This window comes from Ictalurus furcatus, chromosome 22, assembly GCF_023375685.1.
Source record: "Ictalurus furcatus strain D&B chromosome 22, Billie_1.0, whole genome shotgun sequence".
Lineage (NCBI taxonomy): Eukaryota > Metazoa > Chordata > Actinopteri > Siluriformes > Ictaluridae > Ictalurus > Ictalurus furcatus.
Genome location: NC_071276.1, coordinates 19,851,309 through 19,870,711, shown reverse-complemented (window position 1 = coordinate 19,870,711; position 19,403 = coordinate 19,851,309). Strand labels below are relative to the sequence as shown.

The following is a 19,403-nucleotide window of genomic DNA, read 5'->3' as shown; positions in this document are numbered from 1 at the left end:
TATTTTCTGGAAATTTTTTGCTTCGTTGATTTATTTATTGATCTTCAGTTTGAAATGATTATTATTTTGTGTCACATTTTAAATCTAAACAGTAGATGATGAAATTGAGAAATTGGTGTGTTTTTTTTTTTTTTTAGCGAATCTTTATATCCTTGCTTTAAATGACATTTTGTTAATTTCTGTAATGTTATTTTGTAAATAATAAAATGACTGAAATTTTGTACAATTGGGACTTGGTGACGAATCGCATCACTTCCGAGGAAGAGATCGGCGAAAGACGCTGTAGTTCTGCGGTTTCAGTTTTCTAGACGCGAACCATCGCAGCTTCTGTCGCAGATCCTCCGTTGTGGTTTATCCGATCACACGTGTTTATGTAAATGATTTAGCTGAAGGCATCTCGTTGGACCGGAGACTAGCTACAGACGGGTAGAGAGGTCCGAAGTGATAAAGCGATGTACAGAGAAGTACACAGAGAAGTGTTTTTACTTTAATACGAAGCTTAACATGGGACCGTACACGTTTCTCACACGACATCATCTTCACGGCTTTAAATGGATTATGAAATCCAATATAAATAAAAAACATGCAGGTGGGATTGGTCAAGGTTTCTTTAGTGGGATTAAAAGCAAGAGTGGTGACGTGAAACTCCTCAGCGTTTATAATAAAACGATTTCGTATTGTCTTCTTTGTAGCTGGGGTGGAGAATACCCGAGTACTCGTCCTTGGTTACTATACGCAAGTATCGTTTTGTCGTGTTTATAGTTTACTTGATTGTTAGCGAATGTAAATATTTGTATTTTAATTAGGTCTCATCTTCTAACACTTTAAGATAAATACATTTTACACACAAATTTTAATCGGTTAATTTCATTTGTGAAGTTAGAGGTTAAAAAAAAAGGTTCAAATGTAGTGACTCCGTTTCCCAGAATGCACCACAAACTATAAACATGGCCGATGACTACAACTCCCAAAAGTAACACACTGACACTCACCTGCTCCTGAGGACTAATCACACACGCATTCCTAATATAGTCGGAGTCATTTTTTTTCTTGAAATGTTACAACTTTATTCCCCAAATATTACTTTATTCTTGAAATACTGCGACTTTCTCACAATCATTTATACTCAGAATTTTGCAATGTTTTTTTCTGTATTCTTGTATTATAACTTTTTTGCTTGAAATATTACTTTATTCTTGAAATACTGCGACTTTTTTCCCCCATATAAAATATTATGACTTTAAAATCGAAATATTACAACTTTCTTTTCAAAATATTTGATCCTTGAAATATTGCAGTGTTTTTTCTCTCAAAATATCATATGACTTTTTCCACCATATTTTGTGACTTTTTTTGTCGTAATTATTGTATTACTTGATTCTTGAAATGCTGCAACGTTTTTCAAAACAATCATTTATTCTCAGAATTGTGACTTTCTCAAATTACTGCATATTGAAGTATTGTGATATTGCAATGTTTTTTCCCCTCAAAATATCATTACAACTTTTTTCTTGTAATATGACTTTTTCCTCAAAACATTACTTTATTCTTACAGTTTTGTGATGTTTTAATATATCATGACTTTAAAGATTTTTTTCTTCAATTCAATTTTATTTTATCTGTATAGCGTTTTTTACAACGGACGTTGTCTCAAAGCAGCTTTACAGAAACATATAAACACATGATAGAGATTTTAAGTGTGTGAGTTTATCCCTATTGAGCGAGCCGGTGGTGACGGTGTTGAGGAAAAACTCCCTGAGATGATACGAGGAAGAAACCTTGAGAGGAACCGGACTCAGAAGGGAACCCGTCCTCATCTGGGTGACACCGGATAGTGTGAGAGTAAAAGAAAGTTCATTATGGTTTAATATGAAGTCTGTTTGTTGAACTAGTCCACTGTTCACTAAAGGAGACCTGAGTGTAAAACTGCAAGTGGTAATCGCAGTCCCAAGGCCATCGCTGCAACCGTAACCACAGTAACCACAGTGACCACAGTGAGAACATCCATGTGGAATTGAGGTCCAAAACCATTTCCTTGGTACTTCAAGTGGGACCGTCCTCAGCGATCTCCAGGCTACACTGCTTGGGGTCATCCTCAGTGGCAGGCTGTAGCCTCCAGTTGATGCACTACCTCTGGATGGCGCTCTCATCAGGATGGGATCAGGCAGGTCCGGAGAGCAGAAAGGGCCAGGATCACTGGCATCATCATAAAATCATGTGTAGCTTGACAGAACGAGAGAGGGAGAGGGAGGTAAAGAGAGGGAGAGATTATTAGGTATGCTTACTATCCCGTAACGGATAAGACTGCGCTTTGTGTAAAAGAAAGTCTAGTCAGGGTAGGCTTGAGTAAACGAATACGTTTTAAGCCTAGACTTAAACACTGAGACTGTGTCTGAGTCCCGAACACTAATTGGAAGACTGATCCATAACTGTGGGGCTCTATGAGAGAAAGCTCTTCCCCCTGCTGTAGCCTTCGCTATTCCAGGTACCAACAAATATCCTGCACCTTTAAAAGACCAAAAGTTCTCTCAGGTACTGTGGCGCGAGATCGTTTAGTGCTTTATAGGTTAATAATAGTATTTTATAATCAATGCAAGATTTCAGTGGGAGCCAACGCAGTGTGGATAAGATCGGGGTGATGTGGGCGTATCTTCTGGTTCTAGTTAGGACTCTAACAGCTGCATTCTGGACTAAATGGAGTTTGTTCATGCTCCTACTGGAACATCCAGACAGTAAGACATTACAGTAATCTAGTCTAGAGGTGACGAAAGCATGAACTAATATTTCTACATCATGTAGTGACGATATATTTCTTATCTTAGAAATATTTCTGAGATGAAAGAAGGCTATCCTAGTAATATTATCTACATGAGAGTCAAATGAAGGACTGGAGTCAATAATCACTCCAAGGTCTTTTACTGCTGCACATGATGAAACAGAAAGTCCATCCAGAGTTACTGTGCGATCAGAAAGATTACTTCTAGCTACACGTGGTCCTAATACAAGTACTTCTGTCTTGTCAGAATTAAGTACAAGGAAGTTAATACGCATTCAACGTCTAATGTCTTTTACACAATCCTCAACTTTACTAAGCTGCTGTCTGTCGTCTGGCTTCGCTGAAACATACAGCTGTGTATCATCAGCATAACAGTGGAAGATAATTCCATGTTTACGAATAATTTGACCCAGAGGTAGTGTATATAATGAAAAAGCAGTGGGCCTAAAACAGAACCTTGTGGAACACCAAATTTAAGTGAAGTCGCTATTTACATCTACAACTGATCAGTCAAATAAGACCTGAGGCAGGAGAGGACCGTCCCCTTAATGCCGACAATGTTTTCTGAATTGTATGATCAATGCCTTACACAAGCAAGGAGACACAACCCTGATCAGAGGCCAGTTGTATTTTATTTGTTTGTTTGTTTTTTTTTAATAATAAAAAACAACAACACTGGCCCTCAAACGCTGTGGTACGGTATAAAGAGCTTCTTGGAGACTAAATGTAGTAGGTGTTTTATTTTGACATTGCATTGTGTGCGCGTGGAGATGAGGGGAGGAGGAGGAGGGGCAGACCTGTCAACGGCACGAGAGGGTGGTCGTCATGGCAACGACAAACTTTCAGGCTCAGCTGTTTTAGCCACTTTAGCTAACGCACTAAACAAGCGCTCGTGCCTTGAAGGTGGGCGCGAAAAGGGAAAGGAAAAAAAAAAATAATAAGCGAAACTGTTTTCCTGTATGAACTGAAGAAGTTTCTTCCTGAATCCGCGAGTGAAATGGCGCTGGACGACCCGCGGCTGCAGTGGATCAGAGACCGGGTCAACGCGGCGTTTCACCTGCCCGAGCCCGACTGTTTCGAGGAGCTGCTGAGCCGCGGAGACGGAGAAGAGGAGAGGAAAATCCTGCAGTTTCTAAACCAGGTCACTGAGGAGGAGATCACTTCAGCACTGCTGCTTTTTAAGAGGATATGGGAGGAAGAAGTGCAAGTGATGATCCCTATCGGTACACAAGCATTCACACACGGTTTATTCACTTCCTTTCATTTGCTAAGGTACCGAAATGCCTCAAAACACCGAGTATGACTTTCTAATATAAAGATAACCTGGTGAAAATACTGCTGTCCTTCAGTATACTCTTCTGTATCCGAAATGGAGTTCAAATATTCAAATGGCGCACTGGCTCATTGAATATGCATGTGCTCATTTGCATGTTAAATGTAATGGGGGGTCCCTTGCATCACCTATGGATAAAATGTCACTTAAGAAAAGTAAAAAAAACAAAAGATATTAAGAAAAAAAACTATATATATATATAAAAGTCTGACTTTTTCAAATAAAAAATATAACATTTTTTAAAAAAATGAACTGATATGTAAATGTTCCTGCTTTTTTTAAACCAAAAAAAGAAAAGAAAAGAAAAGAAAAGAGGAAAATGCGTGATTTTTCGAAATGAACATAATGTCAGTAACTAACAAAATTCCAGAAAATATTGAGTCATTTAAGTGAATACAGTCGGTAATGTACATTATTCTTTAGCTTTACGATCATAAATAATAATAAAAAAAAAAACGATTTTAACATTCCTTGAACGTCTAGGTGTAGTTAAAGATTTACAGGGTTAAAGTATTTTTAAGAATGTAAAGAATTCACACTACCGGTCAAAAGTTTAGACATTCTTTATTTTTATATTTTCCCCTCGTTTTAGAATAATAATAAAGTCATCAAAACTCTGGAGTAACACAAATGGAACTACAGGAATGATGAAAAAAATCTAAAATAAATCAAAATAATTTCATAGCATCTTCAAAGTCGACGCCCTTTTCGCCTAGAATTTCCAGAAATGTATGCTCGGCGTTTTCTCGAGCGATTTCTTGAGGAATTTCCCCGAGATGATTTTTAAACAGTATTAAAGGAGTTCACACCGACGCCGGACTCTCATCGGCTGCTTTTCGGAATATTTCGCTCCGAGTCGGCGGTTGAAAAAAATATTTTTTGTAAATAAAATGCTCGTTTTCTAATGAAAGAAATGAACACGTCGGCACGATGATATTTTTGTCTACGACACCGATTTCACACGTTTAATCACACACCTTCAGATCAAAAGGTTTTTGACATCATGAGAAACATTTCAGTCGAGTGTCCACAAACTTTTGACCGGTAGTGTGTACAAAATTTTTTTTCTATGTACTGTGGAAATACGAACAGTCCTACATCTCAGTCTGATATTTCTGTGTACTTATAGTTTGTTTGTTTCATCAGAAAAGCCAAAAGAATCTCCAGATCCCGAAGAGGACGGAGCCCAGGCGAATCGGTGTTCGTCTGCTGTTCCCCCGATCGAGACGCCCATCTCAGAGAGAGAGAAATCTCCCACCGAGAGTAAGAAAATACGTACAGTGACGAGCAAAATAGCCATAAAATCAAGGATAAAGCTTTCAATTTGCAAAGAATTGGCCTTTTTTTTTTTTTTTTTTTTTTTTTTAGCTAAAAGTAGCTTTTAAATTGTTAATTTTATGTCTAGGAGAACTTTTGGAACAATCAGAGGTCACTAGCATCAAATCACAAACAGTACTTACAGCCATTAATGATCATTTGTCTTATCTAGAGAGTAAGCTTGGCTCGTACAAGCCCAAGTACAAGTATCTGGTACAAGCTAGGACTGTGTTGCTATGGTTACAGATTGACAGTAAATGAGATAAGAGGTGAATAAGCCACACGGGTTTGGAGATTGTCCATAATCATAGAGCAGTTATTACTAGTTATTACCAACTGTACAGTATTATCGCATATTGTTTTTTTCTTCTTGTTTTTCCACCTGTCCCTGGACAACTGAAGAGATAACGAATGAGCAAAGGACATCTGAAGGCCTCAGCAGGGACGGTCTGTGCCCTACAGCGGACCCTTCCACCGACGGAACCTTAGACCCAGTGAAAGTGGACGAGGTTCCTCTCACTGTAATAATCACTAACACCTTTGTTTTCTTCTACAATGCTTCTGCTATAAAACACTATACATGTTTAATGTATAGTGTATTCACTGTTATTATGTCTCTCTCTCTCTCTCTCTCTCTCTCTCTCTCTCTCATTGGCTTCCAGCAGCCAATCAGAGCAAGCCTATGGACAGAAACAATAGTCACTGTTTAAGCACAGCAGCTAATAAAAATAGCTAGTCCTAAATCATCCATGTCACATCGAATTCTTCTTCCGTCTAGCCTGGGGCTTTGGGGCAGTCAGGGGCTTCTTCTGTCTAGCCTGGGGCTTTGGGGCAGTCAGGGGCTTCTTCTGTCTAGCCTGGGGCTTTGGGGCAGTCAGGGGCTTCTTCTGTCTAGCCTGGGGCTTTGGGGCAGTCAGGGGCTTCTTCCGTCTAGCCTGGGACCTTTGGGGCAGTCAGGAGCTTCTTTTGTCTAGCCTGGGGCTTTGGGGCAGTCAGGGGCTTCTTCTGTCTAGTCTGGGGCTTTGGGGCAGTCAGGGGCTTCTTCTGTCTAGCCTGGGGCTTTGGGACAGTCAGGGGCTTCTTCCGTCTAGCCTGGGGCTTTGGGGCAGTCAGGGGCTTCTTCCGTCTAGCCTGGGACCTTTGGGGCAGTCAGGAGCTTCTTTTGTCTAGCCTGGGGCTTTGGGTAGTCTGAGTGTTTACATCCAGTCTGGGGCTTTTAGGCATCTTCTATACAACATGGGGCTTTGGGTGGTCAGGGTTGTTTTCTGCCCAGCATGGAGCATTGGTAATTCAGTAGCTTCTTCTGTCCAGTTAGGGACATTTTTGTTCCAGCCTAGGGCTTTGGGCAGTATGGAGCTTCTTCTGTCTAGCCTAGGGCTTTGGGCAGTCAGGGATGTTTTCTGTCCACTCTGGGAGTTTGAGCAGTCAGGGGCTTCTCCTGTCCAGCCTAGGGCTTTGGGCATTGACGCAGTCATGCTAATGTCATTGCTGCAGTGGCACAGTGCCTTGGCTGAGTGATTATATCCTGTGTAAAGGGGACAGTCTTCCACTGTGTCATTCCTTTAATATCCCAATCACTATACCTAGCAATCCGTAATTTGATTTTTTTAAAAATATCAGCCATTTTAGCATTTTGTCTTTGCTAATCTGTCACTTTGTGGATTTCGTGTTGTTCCTTCTCGTCATATCAGAGAGTTGAGATACAGACTGTGTACCACGTGGAGCTACATGTAGCAGTGAACTACATCCCACAGAGGTTCATGAAGTCCAACGTGCTCTACTTCCTGAGGAACACCAATGGTCAGTGATGATAATTATTTTAAAAAATACTAAAACATTCTGGTTCTGGTGGTTCTGAAAAATAAAACACACAGTAACAGAGTTTAATGCTGCTGGTGTGTTTCAGAGACGATCATTGAGCCCGTGGATATAAAGGAGGCGAATGAGCTGATGCCCAAGCTGCTGGAGATCGGCATGATGAACGGTCATCAACTTCTGACGTTCAGGAACGTCTTCCAGCATGTGTGTGACGGGATAAAACAAACAAATAAATAAATCTGTCCAATGTTCAAAATCACCACTTCAATGTTACTTTTAATGAAACTAGCTAAAATTTAATTTACAAATTTCCACTGATCGAAACTGTCAGGAATATGTTTGCTTTCCTACAAGCATTGTCACAATTAAGAGAAAATAACAGCTACCACATTAGCCAACAGAAAGCCAAGAGTAGGGCACATTGGGTATTCAGAGGCTTTGGGTAGTAGGGAGCGTTGGGCAGTCAGAGACTTTGGGCAGTAGGGAGCTTTGGGCAGCCAGAGACTCTGGGCAGTAGGGAGCTCTGGGCATTCATAGACTTTCGGCAGTAGGGAGCTTTGGGCATTCAGAGGCTTTGGGCAGTAGGGAGCGTTGGGCAGTCAGAGACTTTGGGCAGTAGGGAGCTTTGGGCATTCAGAGGCTTTGGGCAGTCAGAGACTTTGGGCAGTAGGGAGCTTTGGGCATTCAGAGACTTTGGGCAGTAGGGAGCTTTGGGCATTCAGAGGCTTTGGACAGTAGGGAGCTTTGGGCAGTAGGGAGCATTGGGCACTCAGAGGCTTTTGGCGGTAGGGAGCTTTTGGCAGTAGGGGGCTTTGGGTAGTAGGGAGCTTTGGGCAGTCAGAGGCTTTTGGCAGTAGGGAGCTTTGGGCAGTCAGAGGCTTTGGACAGTAGGGAGCTTTGGGCCATAGGGAGTTTTGGGCAGTCATAGGCTTTGGGCAGTAGGGAGCTTTGGGCAGTAAGCTTTGGTTTTGCTCTGTCTAACAGGTGTACATGCCGCTGCTCTCAGTGGGCCAGATCAGACTCTCCAGTTTAGGCTACCAGCAGGAGGCGCGGAGCTCTGAAGGCAGTGATGTGAGCACTGAGCTGAAAACTAAAGGCCTGCTGGCACCAGCAGACCCTTTCAGCACTGCCCTGATCCGAGATGAGTGCCTTAACTACTCTTACAAGTACATGGTCCTTACAGACAGAACCCTGCAGCAGCTGCAGAGTGAGTTTAACCGAACTCCATCAGCTCCGTTACAGGCCTGAGAGCAGTTACACACGTTAATTATGGACATTTTCATTGAGTTTGGTCGTCTCTCTAATTCTCTTCTGTAGGTATGAATAATCTACACATCCCTGAGCTGGACTTGGATCAGGATGTGGAGACCCTGCTGGCCAGTCAGGAGGTGGTAGAAAAGCTGGAGCAGTGTGTAATGAACTGGCAAACCCAAATCACCGTCATCCTCAAGGAGCAGGAAGAGAAGAAACCACAGGTCCGCTCTGAAACATGTCGGGAAATAACAAATAAAATACATAAAATAACAACATTCATATCAAATGAAACACTGCATATATTATATTTAAGGATATATCTATTACAGTATTTATTATAATGTTTATTACAGTCTTTATTACAGTGCCTGTGAGATGAATACTCTTTTTCTCCATGTGTTTCTCATATTTATTCACTCACGCCGATTTTCTTTTTTCTCCTCCCATCTTTCTTTTAGTAATTTTTTTCCTTTCTGTTTCTCACTTTGTGTCTTTCCATTATTAAAAAAACCTCCCCTTTTCTTTTTCCTCACATTGTCTATTTATTTGTCCTTCTCTGTTTTGTTTTTTTCTTTCTTTCATTTTTGTTCTTAATTTCTCTTTATTTTTCTTACTTTCTTTCCTAAATTTTTACATTTCTTTTCTTTCTTTCTTTATTTTTTGTTATTAATTTCTCTTTATTTTTCTTACTTTCTTTCATTTTTTAAATGTCTTTTTTGTCTTAATTTTGTGTCTTTCTTTCTTTCTTATTGGTTTTCTTTATTTCTCAGTTGCTCTTAATTTTTCTTTCTTTATTTTTGTCTTATTTTTGTATTCCTTTCTTTCTTTCTTGTCTTAATTTTGTATTTCTTTCTTTTTTCTTTCTTTCTTAAATTTATCTTTCTTTCTCGATTGCCCTTTATTTTTCTTTCTTTCTTTCCTGTCTTAATTTTGTATTTCTTTCTTTCTTTCTTATTGGTTTTGTTTATTTCTCAATTGCTCTTTATTTTTCGTCCTTTCTTTCTTGTCTTAATTTTGTATTTCTTTCTTTATTTTCTTTCTTTCTTTCTTAATTTTTTCTCTCTTTCTTAATTGCTCTTTATTTTTCTTTCTTTCTTTCTTGTCTTAATTTTGTATTTCTTTCTTTCTTTGACGTATTAGGATATCGAGTAGGAGGCGCGTGGCTTAACCATGTGCCCTGCTCCATGTTTACCTTTTGTTCGTGTCCGATCTCGGTGCTGATCCCCAGGCCCCTGGTCCGATGGCCGAGCTGGAGTTCTGGCGTGAGCGTGCGACTGTACTGAGTGGTCTGTGCGAACAGCTGAAGCTGCCAGTGGTGAAGAAGATCCTGGAGGTGATGGGCCGAGCCGACCTGGACCCCATGCAGAACCTGAACGAGACTATAACGGAGCTGAACCTTTACCACGTGGAGGCCATGGAGAATGTGCGCTTCCTCGGCACCGTGGAGAGGTACTTTAAGGTGAGTCAGAGTTTCTGACGATATAACACCAGTTAACTATATTTCTTATATATATATATATGCCACGAGAAAGGCAAACACGGCACGTTCCAGTTTGTATTCGAAAGAGAAAAAAAGGCTGCAAATTTTGACTAGGACCAAAAAAATAAAAACATTAAATAGTCCTACATCACAGTCGAATATACTTGATGTCCGTTTTAAAGTGATAGATGTTTGTAGTGTCGAGAAAGGAGTCTAAGACAGACCTCGGGATGGTGCACAATAGTTGGACTGGGTTTATAAAGGGGGTCCATTACAGCGTAACTGATCTCTGGGGGTTCAGTGCTCCTGCGTTCACTGTGTGATGTGTTTCACATTCATGGTGTTTATATCTCACACCAGAACCTGGCCACAGCGGTGAACTTCAGCATGATCCTGGACACCATTGCACCGCTGATGAGGGGTCTGAGGATGATATGGATCATCTCCAGCCACTACAACTCGGAAGAGCGCATGATGGCCCTGATGGACCGCATCGCCTGGGAGCTGTGTGAGTGCGTCACTCGTGTCATCGACATCCACACGCTTTTCAGGTGAGCTGGCACCATCACGCTTAATGCTAAACGAGCTCATTCCGTAAAATGACAACTAGAAAACAAGCCAGGTTTTACACTTTACTTTCTCTTTCTTCTTTTTGAGTCTTTACTTTTTCTTTCTTCCGTCCTTTCTTTCTTCCTTTCTTTCTTTCTTTCTTTCTTTTATTTTAGTCTTTACTTTTTCTTTCTTCCGTCCTTTCTTTCTTCCTTTCTTCCTTTCTTTCTTTCTTCCTTTCTTCCTTTCTTTCTTTCTTCTATTTTAGTCTTTACTTTTTCTTTCTTCCGTCCTTTCTTTCTTCCTTTCTTCCTTTCTTTCTTTCTTCCTTTCTTCCTTTCTTTCTTTCTTCTATTTTAGTCTTTACTTTTTCTTTCTTCCGTCCTTTCTTTCTTCCTTTCTTCCTTTCTTTCTTTCTTCCTTTCTTTCTTTCTTTCTTTCTTTTATTTTAGTCTTTACTTTTTCTTTCTTCCGTCCTTTCTTTCTTCCTTTCTTCCTTTCTTTCTTTCTTCCTTTCTTCCTTTCTTTCTTTCTTCTATTTTAGTCTTTACTTTTTCTTTCTTCCGTCCTTTCTTTCTTCCTTTCTTCCGTCCTTTCTTTCTTCCTTTCTTCCTTTCTTTCTTTCTTCCTTTCTTCCTTTCTTTCTTTCTTCTATTTTAGTCTTTACTTTTTCTTTCTTCCGTCCTTTCTTTCTTCCTTTCTTCCTTTCTTTCTTTCTTTCTTTCTTCCTTTCTTTCTTTCTTCTATTTTAGTCTTTACTTTTTCTTTCTTCCGTCCTTTCTTTCTTTCTTTCTTCCTTTCTTTCTTTCTTCCTTTCTTTCTTCCTTTCTTTCTGTCTTCCTTTCTGTCTTTCTTCTTTTTGAGTCTTTACTTTTTCTTTCTTCCGTCCTTTCTTTCTTCCTTTCTTTCTTTCTTTCTTTCTTTTATTTTAGTCTTTACTTTTTCTTTCTTCCGTCCTTTCTTTCTTCCTTTCTTCCTTTCTTTCTTTCTTCCTTTCTTCCTTTCTTTCTTTCTTCTATTTTAGTCTTTACTTTTTCTTTCTTCCGTCCTTTCTTTCTTCCTTTCTTCCGTCCTTTCTTTCTTCCTTTCTTCCTTTCTTTCTTTCTTCCTTTCTTCCTTTCTTTCTTTCTTCTATTTTAGTCTTTACTTTTTCTTTCTTCCGTCCTTTCTTTCTTCCTTTCTTCCTTTCTTTCTTTCTTTCTTTCTTCCTTTCTTTCTTTCTTCTATTTTAGTCTTTACTTTTTCTTTCTTCCGTCCTTTCTTTCTTTCTTTCTTCCTTTCTTTCTTTCTTCCTTTCTTTCTTCCTTTCTTTCTGTCTTCCTTTCTGTCTTTCTTCTTTTTTAGTCTTTACTTTTTCTTTCTTCCGTCCTTTCTTTCTTCCTTTCTTTCTTTCTTTCTTTCTTCCTTCCTTCCTTTCTTCCTTTCTTTCTTCCTTTCTTTCTGTCTTCCTTTCTGTCTTTCTTCTTTTTTAGTCTTTACTTTTTCTTTCTTCCGTCCTTTCTTTCTTCCTTTCTTTCTTTCTTTCTTCCTTTCTTTCTTTCTTCCTTTCTTTCTGTCTTCCTTTCTGTCTTTCTTCTTTTTTAGTCTTTACTTTTCTTTCTTCCTTTCTTTCTTTCTTTCTTTCTTCCTTCCTTTCTTCCTTTCTTTCTGTCTTCCTTTCTGTCTTTCTTCTTTTTTAGTCTTTACTTTTCTTTCTTTCTTTCTTCTTTTTTAGTCTTTACTTTTTCTTTCTTCCTTTCTTTCTTTCTTTCTTTCTTTCTTCTTTTTAAGTCTTTTTACTTTTTCTTTCTTTCTTTTATTCTTTCTTTCTTTTTAGTATTTACTTTTCTTTCTTTCTTTTTTCTTTTTTAGTCTTCTTAATTTTTCTTTCTTTCTTATTTTTAACCCATTTCTTTTTCTTTCTTTCTCCCTTCTTTTTTAGTCTTTTTTACCTTTCTTTCTTTATTTCTTTCTTTCTTAAAATCTATCTATCTATCTATCTATCTATTTCACTCTTTATATCTTCTTTCTTAGTATTTTTCTTTCTTTCTTTCTTTCTTTCATTCTTTCTTTCTTTCATATATGTCACAGTATCCACATTTCAAACTGTATTATTGTCATCAGTCTTTTTACCAGTAACACTCTATCTATCTATCTATCTATCTATCTGTCTGTCTGTCTGTCTGTCTGTCAGTTTATTTCTCTCTTTCTTTCTTAAAAGTGCACATTACCTTCAGATATTTTTTTAAAAGGTCTGCTTCATTGCCTGTGACTGTAGAGATAAGCACGATGTGGCCAAGGCCAAAGTCCGAGATGGCAGGCAGGTTCTGGACCAGTGGAAGTCCTGCTACTTTGAGGTTCGAGAAGTGATCGAGAAGTCCGGCAGGGAATCGCGCTGGGAGTTCGACCGCCAAAGGCTCTTTGAGAAGACGGACTACATGGCTTCAGTCTGTCAGGACCTCTACGACATCTTGAAGGTTAGAGCACCTTGTAATAAACATTACAATAAGTGTTCCGTCGTGTTTAAGGCCACAGTTCTGTGAAAAATCACTTACACGTTACACTTACCGAGTTACACGTTTTCACGTTTCCCTCCAGTGTAGCCGATTAGACCAGATGTATGAGGTGTGTGAAGTTTGCTTCTTTACGTACAAGGCCAATGTCGCTAACAAGTAAGACTAGAGAAGGCCTCCAGTTTAGCATCGTACAAACGCCACACGTGACATTTCATCAGTCGGCTTTGAGGAGGCGTTCCGTGTGTCACGTCCTGAAGACTCAGACTGAAATCAGTCATATTGCACTGAACCTAATCGAATCATCTACTCAGATCAGTACTGAACTACTTATGGCTAATTTTAGCTTTTTACTTTTTCTTTCTTTCTTCTTTTTTTTTAAACCTTTTTTTTTAACCAAACTTGTCAATTTATTTCATTCTTTGACCTCTGAGTGTTAACCTTCTGAACCGACAGACCCTGGAGGATTTTTATAAAATCTTTGGTCCGGAGATGAAGGACATAACAGGCGAGCACAAGCGTATCGACGACGTGCTGCGGACGGTGGACGGCCTGGTCCTGCCCATCGAGGAGCTGGACTTTGACCTCTTCAGCATTCGCAAGATGGAAGATTGGAAAAAAGTCATTCAGGACTTCCAGAGCAAGGTTCAGGTGAGGTCGTGAACGCGTCTCCGTGTGAAAGCGTTCGTTATTTGTTTTGTTTCAGCTCGCTTCATCACCCTGTTCCCTCTCTGCTGTTCCAGGCTATCGAAGGAGAAGCCATTTACTTCATCGACCAGTCCTTCACGACCCTGCGCTCGGCGTCTGTCGCCTTCGACACGCTGCTGAAGTTCAAGCACATCCGCTCCAGAGAAGCGCTCAACAATCAGATGATGATGAAGTTCAACGACATCATGGTCCAGTACTGCAAAGAAGTGAGGAAACATCTGAAACATCTGGCACTCGAGGCAACAAGAATAAAATTTTCTGATCAGCCGAGACGTGTGCAGTGTCATAAGTCACATGATGTGAGAAAGATTGCATTTTTAGTTTTGCACGAAGCAAATCTAGCTAACAAGTGATGAATGCTTATAGTTTGTTGCTTGTGGGCGTGGCCCGTCCAGTGTTCAGGTGAGAAACGGTAGAAGCTATATACTCCTTCTAAAGCGAACTAGTAATGCAAAAACGGAATAAATGTAATCACACTAATCAGTGTGAAAATAAGTTATGTGATTTAAACCAATGATCTCTGCTACTTCCTTCCAAGCGTTATTTTCTCGTAAAGTCTCGTAACGGTAGTTGATATTTATGCGCCTTTCAGGTTATGCAAATTACCCGCAGCTTATAAAATAGCACACAGACACAGCACATCCGAATATTTAGTGTTAAAGTTTTTTTTTCTATCACGCGCTGACAGTTACTAGGGTGCGCGATCTAACAAAGCCATGAGATGCTAAACCGTGGTGATGAAATTGAAATTTGCGTCCGGGGCGTAGGCGATTTTATCACGCTTTTAAATCGCTATCTTGAGTTTGTACATCCGAATAGGTCGGGACTACCTACGGAACAACTTACAGCGCAAAAAACTCCGAAGACACCAAAGACACCAAACTTGTCTGGGACATGGACTACATTTGTGTTAAGGTGAAAATCCCAGGCCTTGTGATCCAAAGCGATACATTTTTGTCCTCACTGTTTTGAACTTTTTCTAGGTGGACATCATAAACGAGATGTTTGTCAAGAACAAAGACAAGCCACCTCTGAATAAGAACCAGCCTCCCGTGACAGGGGCGATCTTCTGGGAGCGCACTCTGTTTCACAGCATTAAACACACCATCGTACGCTTCCAGAAAGTGCCGGAAATGCTGCAGAACAAACAGGGCATAGCTGTAAGATAAACCGTTTAAACATGCTGTGTATCGTGTGTGTGTGTGTGTGTGTGTGTGTGTAACTATTAACAATCTCAGCCCTTGTGCTAGTGTCACTTACCGGTGTGTGTGTGTGTGTGTGTGTTATATATGTTGCAGGCAAAAGCAAAGTTCCTGGAGGTGGGAAAGCGCATGCGGGACTACGAGGTAAGGAAACACCAACGCTGGAGCGAGGAGGCCGTGCAGACGTTGGATGTGCTGATGAACAGAAAAGTCCTGCTCATGGTGAAGAGCTCCGGGGACACCTGTCGAGACGCCGCACAGCCTGAGGTCAGAAACACGCAGACCCTGAACAACTTTTACCCCGAGACTGATTATCCCGTTCAAGCACATTTTCCTCGCGTGATATCGGCTCGTGTAGAGGAGAATTCAGTTCAAATATTTCATGCTGAAATTTTATATTGAGGTTTTTGCCTGAAAATACACTTAAAAATCACGACGGAACCTCATCCGAGATCAGTATTATTCCTGTACGTCTGAGTCTGAATGCGGAACTCAGAAAATCCACATAGGTAGCTGCGTAACCCGCCTCTGAACACCAGGAACTTTCCCCACATAAATACCGCTGTAATTTTGAGCTACGACCCCCTAAACCCCTAACGCTTTAATTGTTGTTGCTGAATAAACGCCAAGCTCGGCGATGTGGTGTGATTGTTTTACGGTCTCTCAGGACCAGGACCCGGAGACGGGGGTGCGGTTTGCGGTGAACTTTGGCCCGGAGCTGAAGGAGGTCATCACTGAGGCCAGGTACTTTGAGCAGCTGGGCTTCAGTATACCTGAAAACGTCAGAATAGTGGCGGGGCTTCAGGACAAGATCTTCAGGTAGGACTTTTATTTATTTATTTTATTTTATTTATTTAATTTTTTTTACATTTTTTACAGCACTCACAGCACTTTTTTTTTGCACTTTCTCGGTCAGATAGTTTCTAAGACCTATTAATAACTGTAGAGCTGCGGAACGATCGCCGGATTGGTCTTCAACGAGAAAGATTAGCCACGGAAAAGCAAATCTCTTCGCTGGTTTATTATTTTCTTTTAGTTTCGAGTGAAATGTTACAGTTAACGTAGTAATTATTGACACTGTTTATAAAAGCAAAGGGGAAAAAAATAGTAATATTTCCAGATTAAACATATCATGACGCTGTATACATTTTATTTTAACAGACCGTCTGCCTACATTTGGTTTTGGTTAAAGGATATTATCTTAATTTTTCTAGAGAAAATACTATTATTATAATATAGCAACGTTTTTTTTTTATCCATGCCAGTGATTTAAGATAAGTAGTTTGGATGCTCGTAATTTCTCCAATAATTGTGTTTATAGACACTTGGACGAACTGGAGAGTTTGACGGACCACTACCGATCTGTGATGGACAGTCTGAAGGACGCAGAGGTCCTCCTGATGGCCACGCAGATACAGGAAGTGAGGAGTGTGATGTCCGCTGGATATAAACGATTAACCTTGGGTTCTCTGGGTATCCACAATCACATCATCACAACAACTCTATACTTTTCAAGTCTCTTTCATGTAATACATACGATGCGTTCAGGTCTTTGCGCTTTTACTGCTGTCAGGTTTGCTATCTGGTTTGGTTTGATCTGATCCGAGCAAAAAATCTTGAACGTAACCGTGAACACTCACCGTTTTTTTTTTTTACCCCTTCGCGTCCCGCAGCCCTACCCGACTTCATCGCCAAGGCCAACCAGGCCATCGTACAGTTCGGGACCCTGCTGAACCAAATCCAGAAGAACGAAAGAGACATAGACGCCAAGCTTCAGGCCATCGAGTCAGCGAACCTTTTTAAATTCCCCGTAGCAGAAAGAGCAGGAGAGCTGCCAGGTAACGAGCTGCCCATACTCCTACTGACGTTTTAATCCTAACCAGACGCGATTAAGAATATTTAAACTGTGTGTTTGTGGGTGAAGGAGTGAAGGAGTTCTGCGAGCTGGTGGAGAAGCAGAGAGCCAAAGATGTGGGCTTGCTGAGCAGGAAGTACTCAGCCATCCGACCTCTGCTCACCAAGATGGAGTGTCTGACCGCGCAGACGAGCAGCGGCAAGGCCAAGCACATGGCCCAGTACTACGCTTACTGGGAGCGGAGAGTGTTTGACTCTCTCACCAAGATGGTGCTGAAGTGAGTCTACTACCGAAGGATAACGTTATTTAAAAGATTTGATCACATCACGGCTGGAACTGGAGACTTTGTTTACGTTTCGCTTGCACAGAATGACGTGAAAAGAGCAAAATCATTTCGATTTTATTTAATTAACTTTACACTTTACAATATCGGCAATTGTTTACATATTAGCTCACTAGCTATTCATTAACTGAGGGTATTTAGGGGAAAAAACAAACTTTAAAAATAAGTATTTAGTATATATAGCTACACACTCAACGCCTGTAACACTGTATCACACAGCACTGATTCAGTACAACGCGATACACACCTGTCAGCCAATCAGAAAACAGGATTTTCCGTCCTCGCTGTTCTTACGCCGTTTTTATTTAGAGTCACGTAATTACCGAATTAAGCCTCATCATTATTTTCTTTTATGCATCCTCTACTTTTTAGTTTGCTATTTCAATTTCATATTTACTGCATAACGTAAAAACATGCCTTTTTATTATGAGGGTTATTATCGTTGTTTTTAAATCCATTTCCTTGCTGTTATTATTACCACACGTTTTTATGTTAAATGTCTATTATTAGCAGTAGTATTAGTATTTAAACAGAAACTGCAAAAAATATAAATATCCTAAATATAGCATTAAGTTAAATAAATGCAACTCATTTTAATTCAGATTTTAAATGGCCCAGTGTAGAGAATTCATTTTTAGAGAATCTCTATGAATTATTATTATTATTATTATTATTATTATTATTATTATTATTACTACATGCTTTTATGTTCTTTGATGTATCTGTACAGTGTCGCTGGGTATCCCAAAATAAAGATATATAATAGTAATAATAATAATAATAATAATAATAATAACAATAATGCTTAGTATTATTGTGAAACCACTAAGAACACTGAGAAGATTAGACCAGCTAGCTTTACTTCTAAATATGAATAAATCTATTAATATTATTTTGAATTATAAAATGGCTGAGTGTGGAGAATCCTACTCTAACCTCTTTTGAAGTTTACTGCACGTGTTTTTGACTTTAGCCTTCGTGACACTGCTCCACGTTCTGCAGCAAAATCACAGCTGTCCAATAAAACGTGGTCTGAAACCTAGTAAGTTGAATTTCTGAAATGAAATCATGTACAAGGCTCATAATACTGTTTTGTGCGTGTGTGTGGCAAGGAACCTACAGGTGTTTAACTCTGCCCTGCTGGGCTCCACCCCACTTTTCCAAATCGAGACCATTCTCTCTGCTCCTTTGATCGTGCTGCACCCCAAAAGCAACGAGGTGTACAAGCTGATCATGCAGTGTGTGAGGGACTGTGTGGAGAGCACCAAGGTAAACTCTCATCTCTGTTCAGCTGTTTAACATATCTGTATTATTATTATTATTATTATTATTATTAGGCACATAAATCTGTTAACTGTGAACCCCATAGCATTTCGTTCGCTGGATGCAAGGCACGTGTATCGAGTGTCCTCCGCAGCGCGTGGACAGCGAGGACGAGCCGTTCGTCTTCAGCTTCTACAGCGAGCTGTGCCAGCTGCCGCAAGTGAACGAGCGCGCCATGACCGCATCCCAGAACGCACAGCGGCTCCTCGGCTCCGTCGCCCGCTACCTGAATGACTGGAGACGCTACCGGACCCTCTGGAAGCTCGACAAGGCCATCATGCTGGAGAAGTTCGCAGCCAAGAAGCCCTCGTGCGTGATTTACGACGAGAAGCTGCAGTTCTATTCGAACCTCAGTCGGGAGGTGGCGCAGCAGCCGCTGGTGAAGGACGAACACATCATCAGGTTGAACCTGGAGCCGCTGGGACGCACCGTGCTGGAGAACGCTCAGGCGTGGGTCACTTCGCTGGGCAGGCTACTCAATGACTCGGCCCGGGAGGAGTTACACGCGCTGCGCAATGAGTTCCAGGTGATTTATTTTTGTAAAAATGCGATCATTAGATGCTCAGATCAATAAGTAAATCAATTTATTTAATACCACAGAAGGTGCTGATTCATTTTCTATTGATTAATTGACCTATATATATATATATATATATATATATATATAAAGGTGTAGTTGTTGCTATGATGTGATGAAGGTTTTTTTTCTGTAAGGAGATGTTTATTTAACGTTTTATGGAAGGAGTCTCCAGTGTCAGAGGTAAAGCTGTAACTTTAGCAGGAGTTTTGTCTTGTTAACTTCAAGAGAGAGAATGAAGAGAAGGCTGGTGAGAGAACGACTGTTTCTAGCTGCTTTAACCTAAGCGGGAACTCATTTCGTGGACGTTTGCACGACGATATGTAGCTATATTCCGTCCTCAGATAAATACAAAACGTTAGCGTTGGCAAATTGC

At 40.3% G+C, this 19,403-nt stretch overlaps 1 protein-coding gene across 5 annotated transcripts in view; it reads left to right on the top strand.

Annotated features, from left to right (window-relative positions):
- The first annotated feature begins 1,834 nt into the window (after window positions 1–1,834).
- dnah10 (dynein axonemal heavy chain 10) overlaps window positions 1,835–19,403 on the top strand; it is a 61,097-nt gene continuing 43,528 nt past the window's right edge. For 3 of the 5 annotated variants that reach the window (XR_008388944.1, XM_053653759.1, XM_053653762.1), the window contains exons 1-20: window positions 1,835–3,999; window positions 5,256–5,372; window positions 5,829–5,947; window positions 7,118–7,226; window positions 7,333–7,448; window positions 8,229–8,451; window positions 8,562–8,719; window positions 9,727–9,957; window positions 10,339–10,529; window positions 12,785–12,983; window positions 13,476–13,670; window positions 13,763–13,933; window positions 14,711–14,887; window positions 15,026–15,196; window positions 15,597–15,748; window positions 16,251–16,402; window positions 16,603–16,767; window positions 16,854–17,061; window positions 18,240–18,396; window positions 18,497–18,976. Coding sequence is in view for 4 of the 5 variants with exons in the window: in XM_053653759.1 (XP_053509734.1) it covers window positions 3,774–3,999; window positions 5,256–5,372; window positions 5,829–5,947; window positions 7,118–7,226; window positions 7,333–7,448; window positions 8,229–8,451; window positions 8,562–8,719; window positions 9,727–9,957; window positions 10,339–10,529; window positions 12,785–12,983; window positions 13,476–13,670; window positions 13,763–13,933; window positions 14,711–14,887; window positions 15,026–15,196; window positions 15,597–15,748; window positions 16,251–16,402; window positions 16,603–16,767; window positions 16,854–17,061; window positions 18,240–18,396; window positions 18,497–18,976 (3,717 nt within the window). In the remaining variant the exon portion in view is untranslated. Of the gene's footprint in view, window positions 4,000–5,255; window positions 5,373–5,828; window positions 5,948–7,117; window positions 7,227–7,332; window positions 7,449–8,228; window positions 8,452–8,561; window positions 8,720–9,726; window positions 9,958–10,338; window positions 10,530–12,784; window positions 12,984–13,191; window positions 13,338–13,475; window positions 13,671–13,762; window positions 13,934–14,710; window positions 14,888–15,025; window positions 15,197–15,596; window positions 15,749–16,250; window positions 16,403–16,602; window positions 16,768–16,853; window positions 17,062–18,239; window positions 18,397–18,496; window positions 18,977–19,403 lie in introns of those variants that run through there. The other 2 variants (XM_053653760.1, XM_053653761.1) reach the window with 2 other exon arrangements.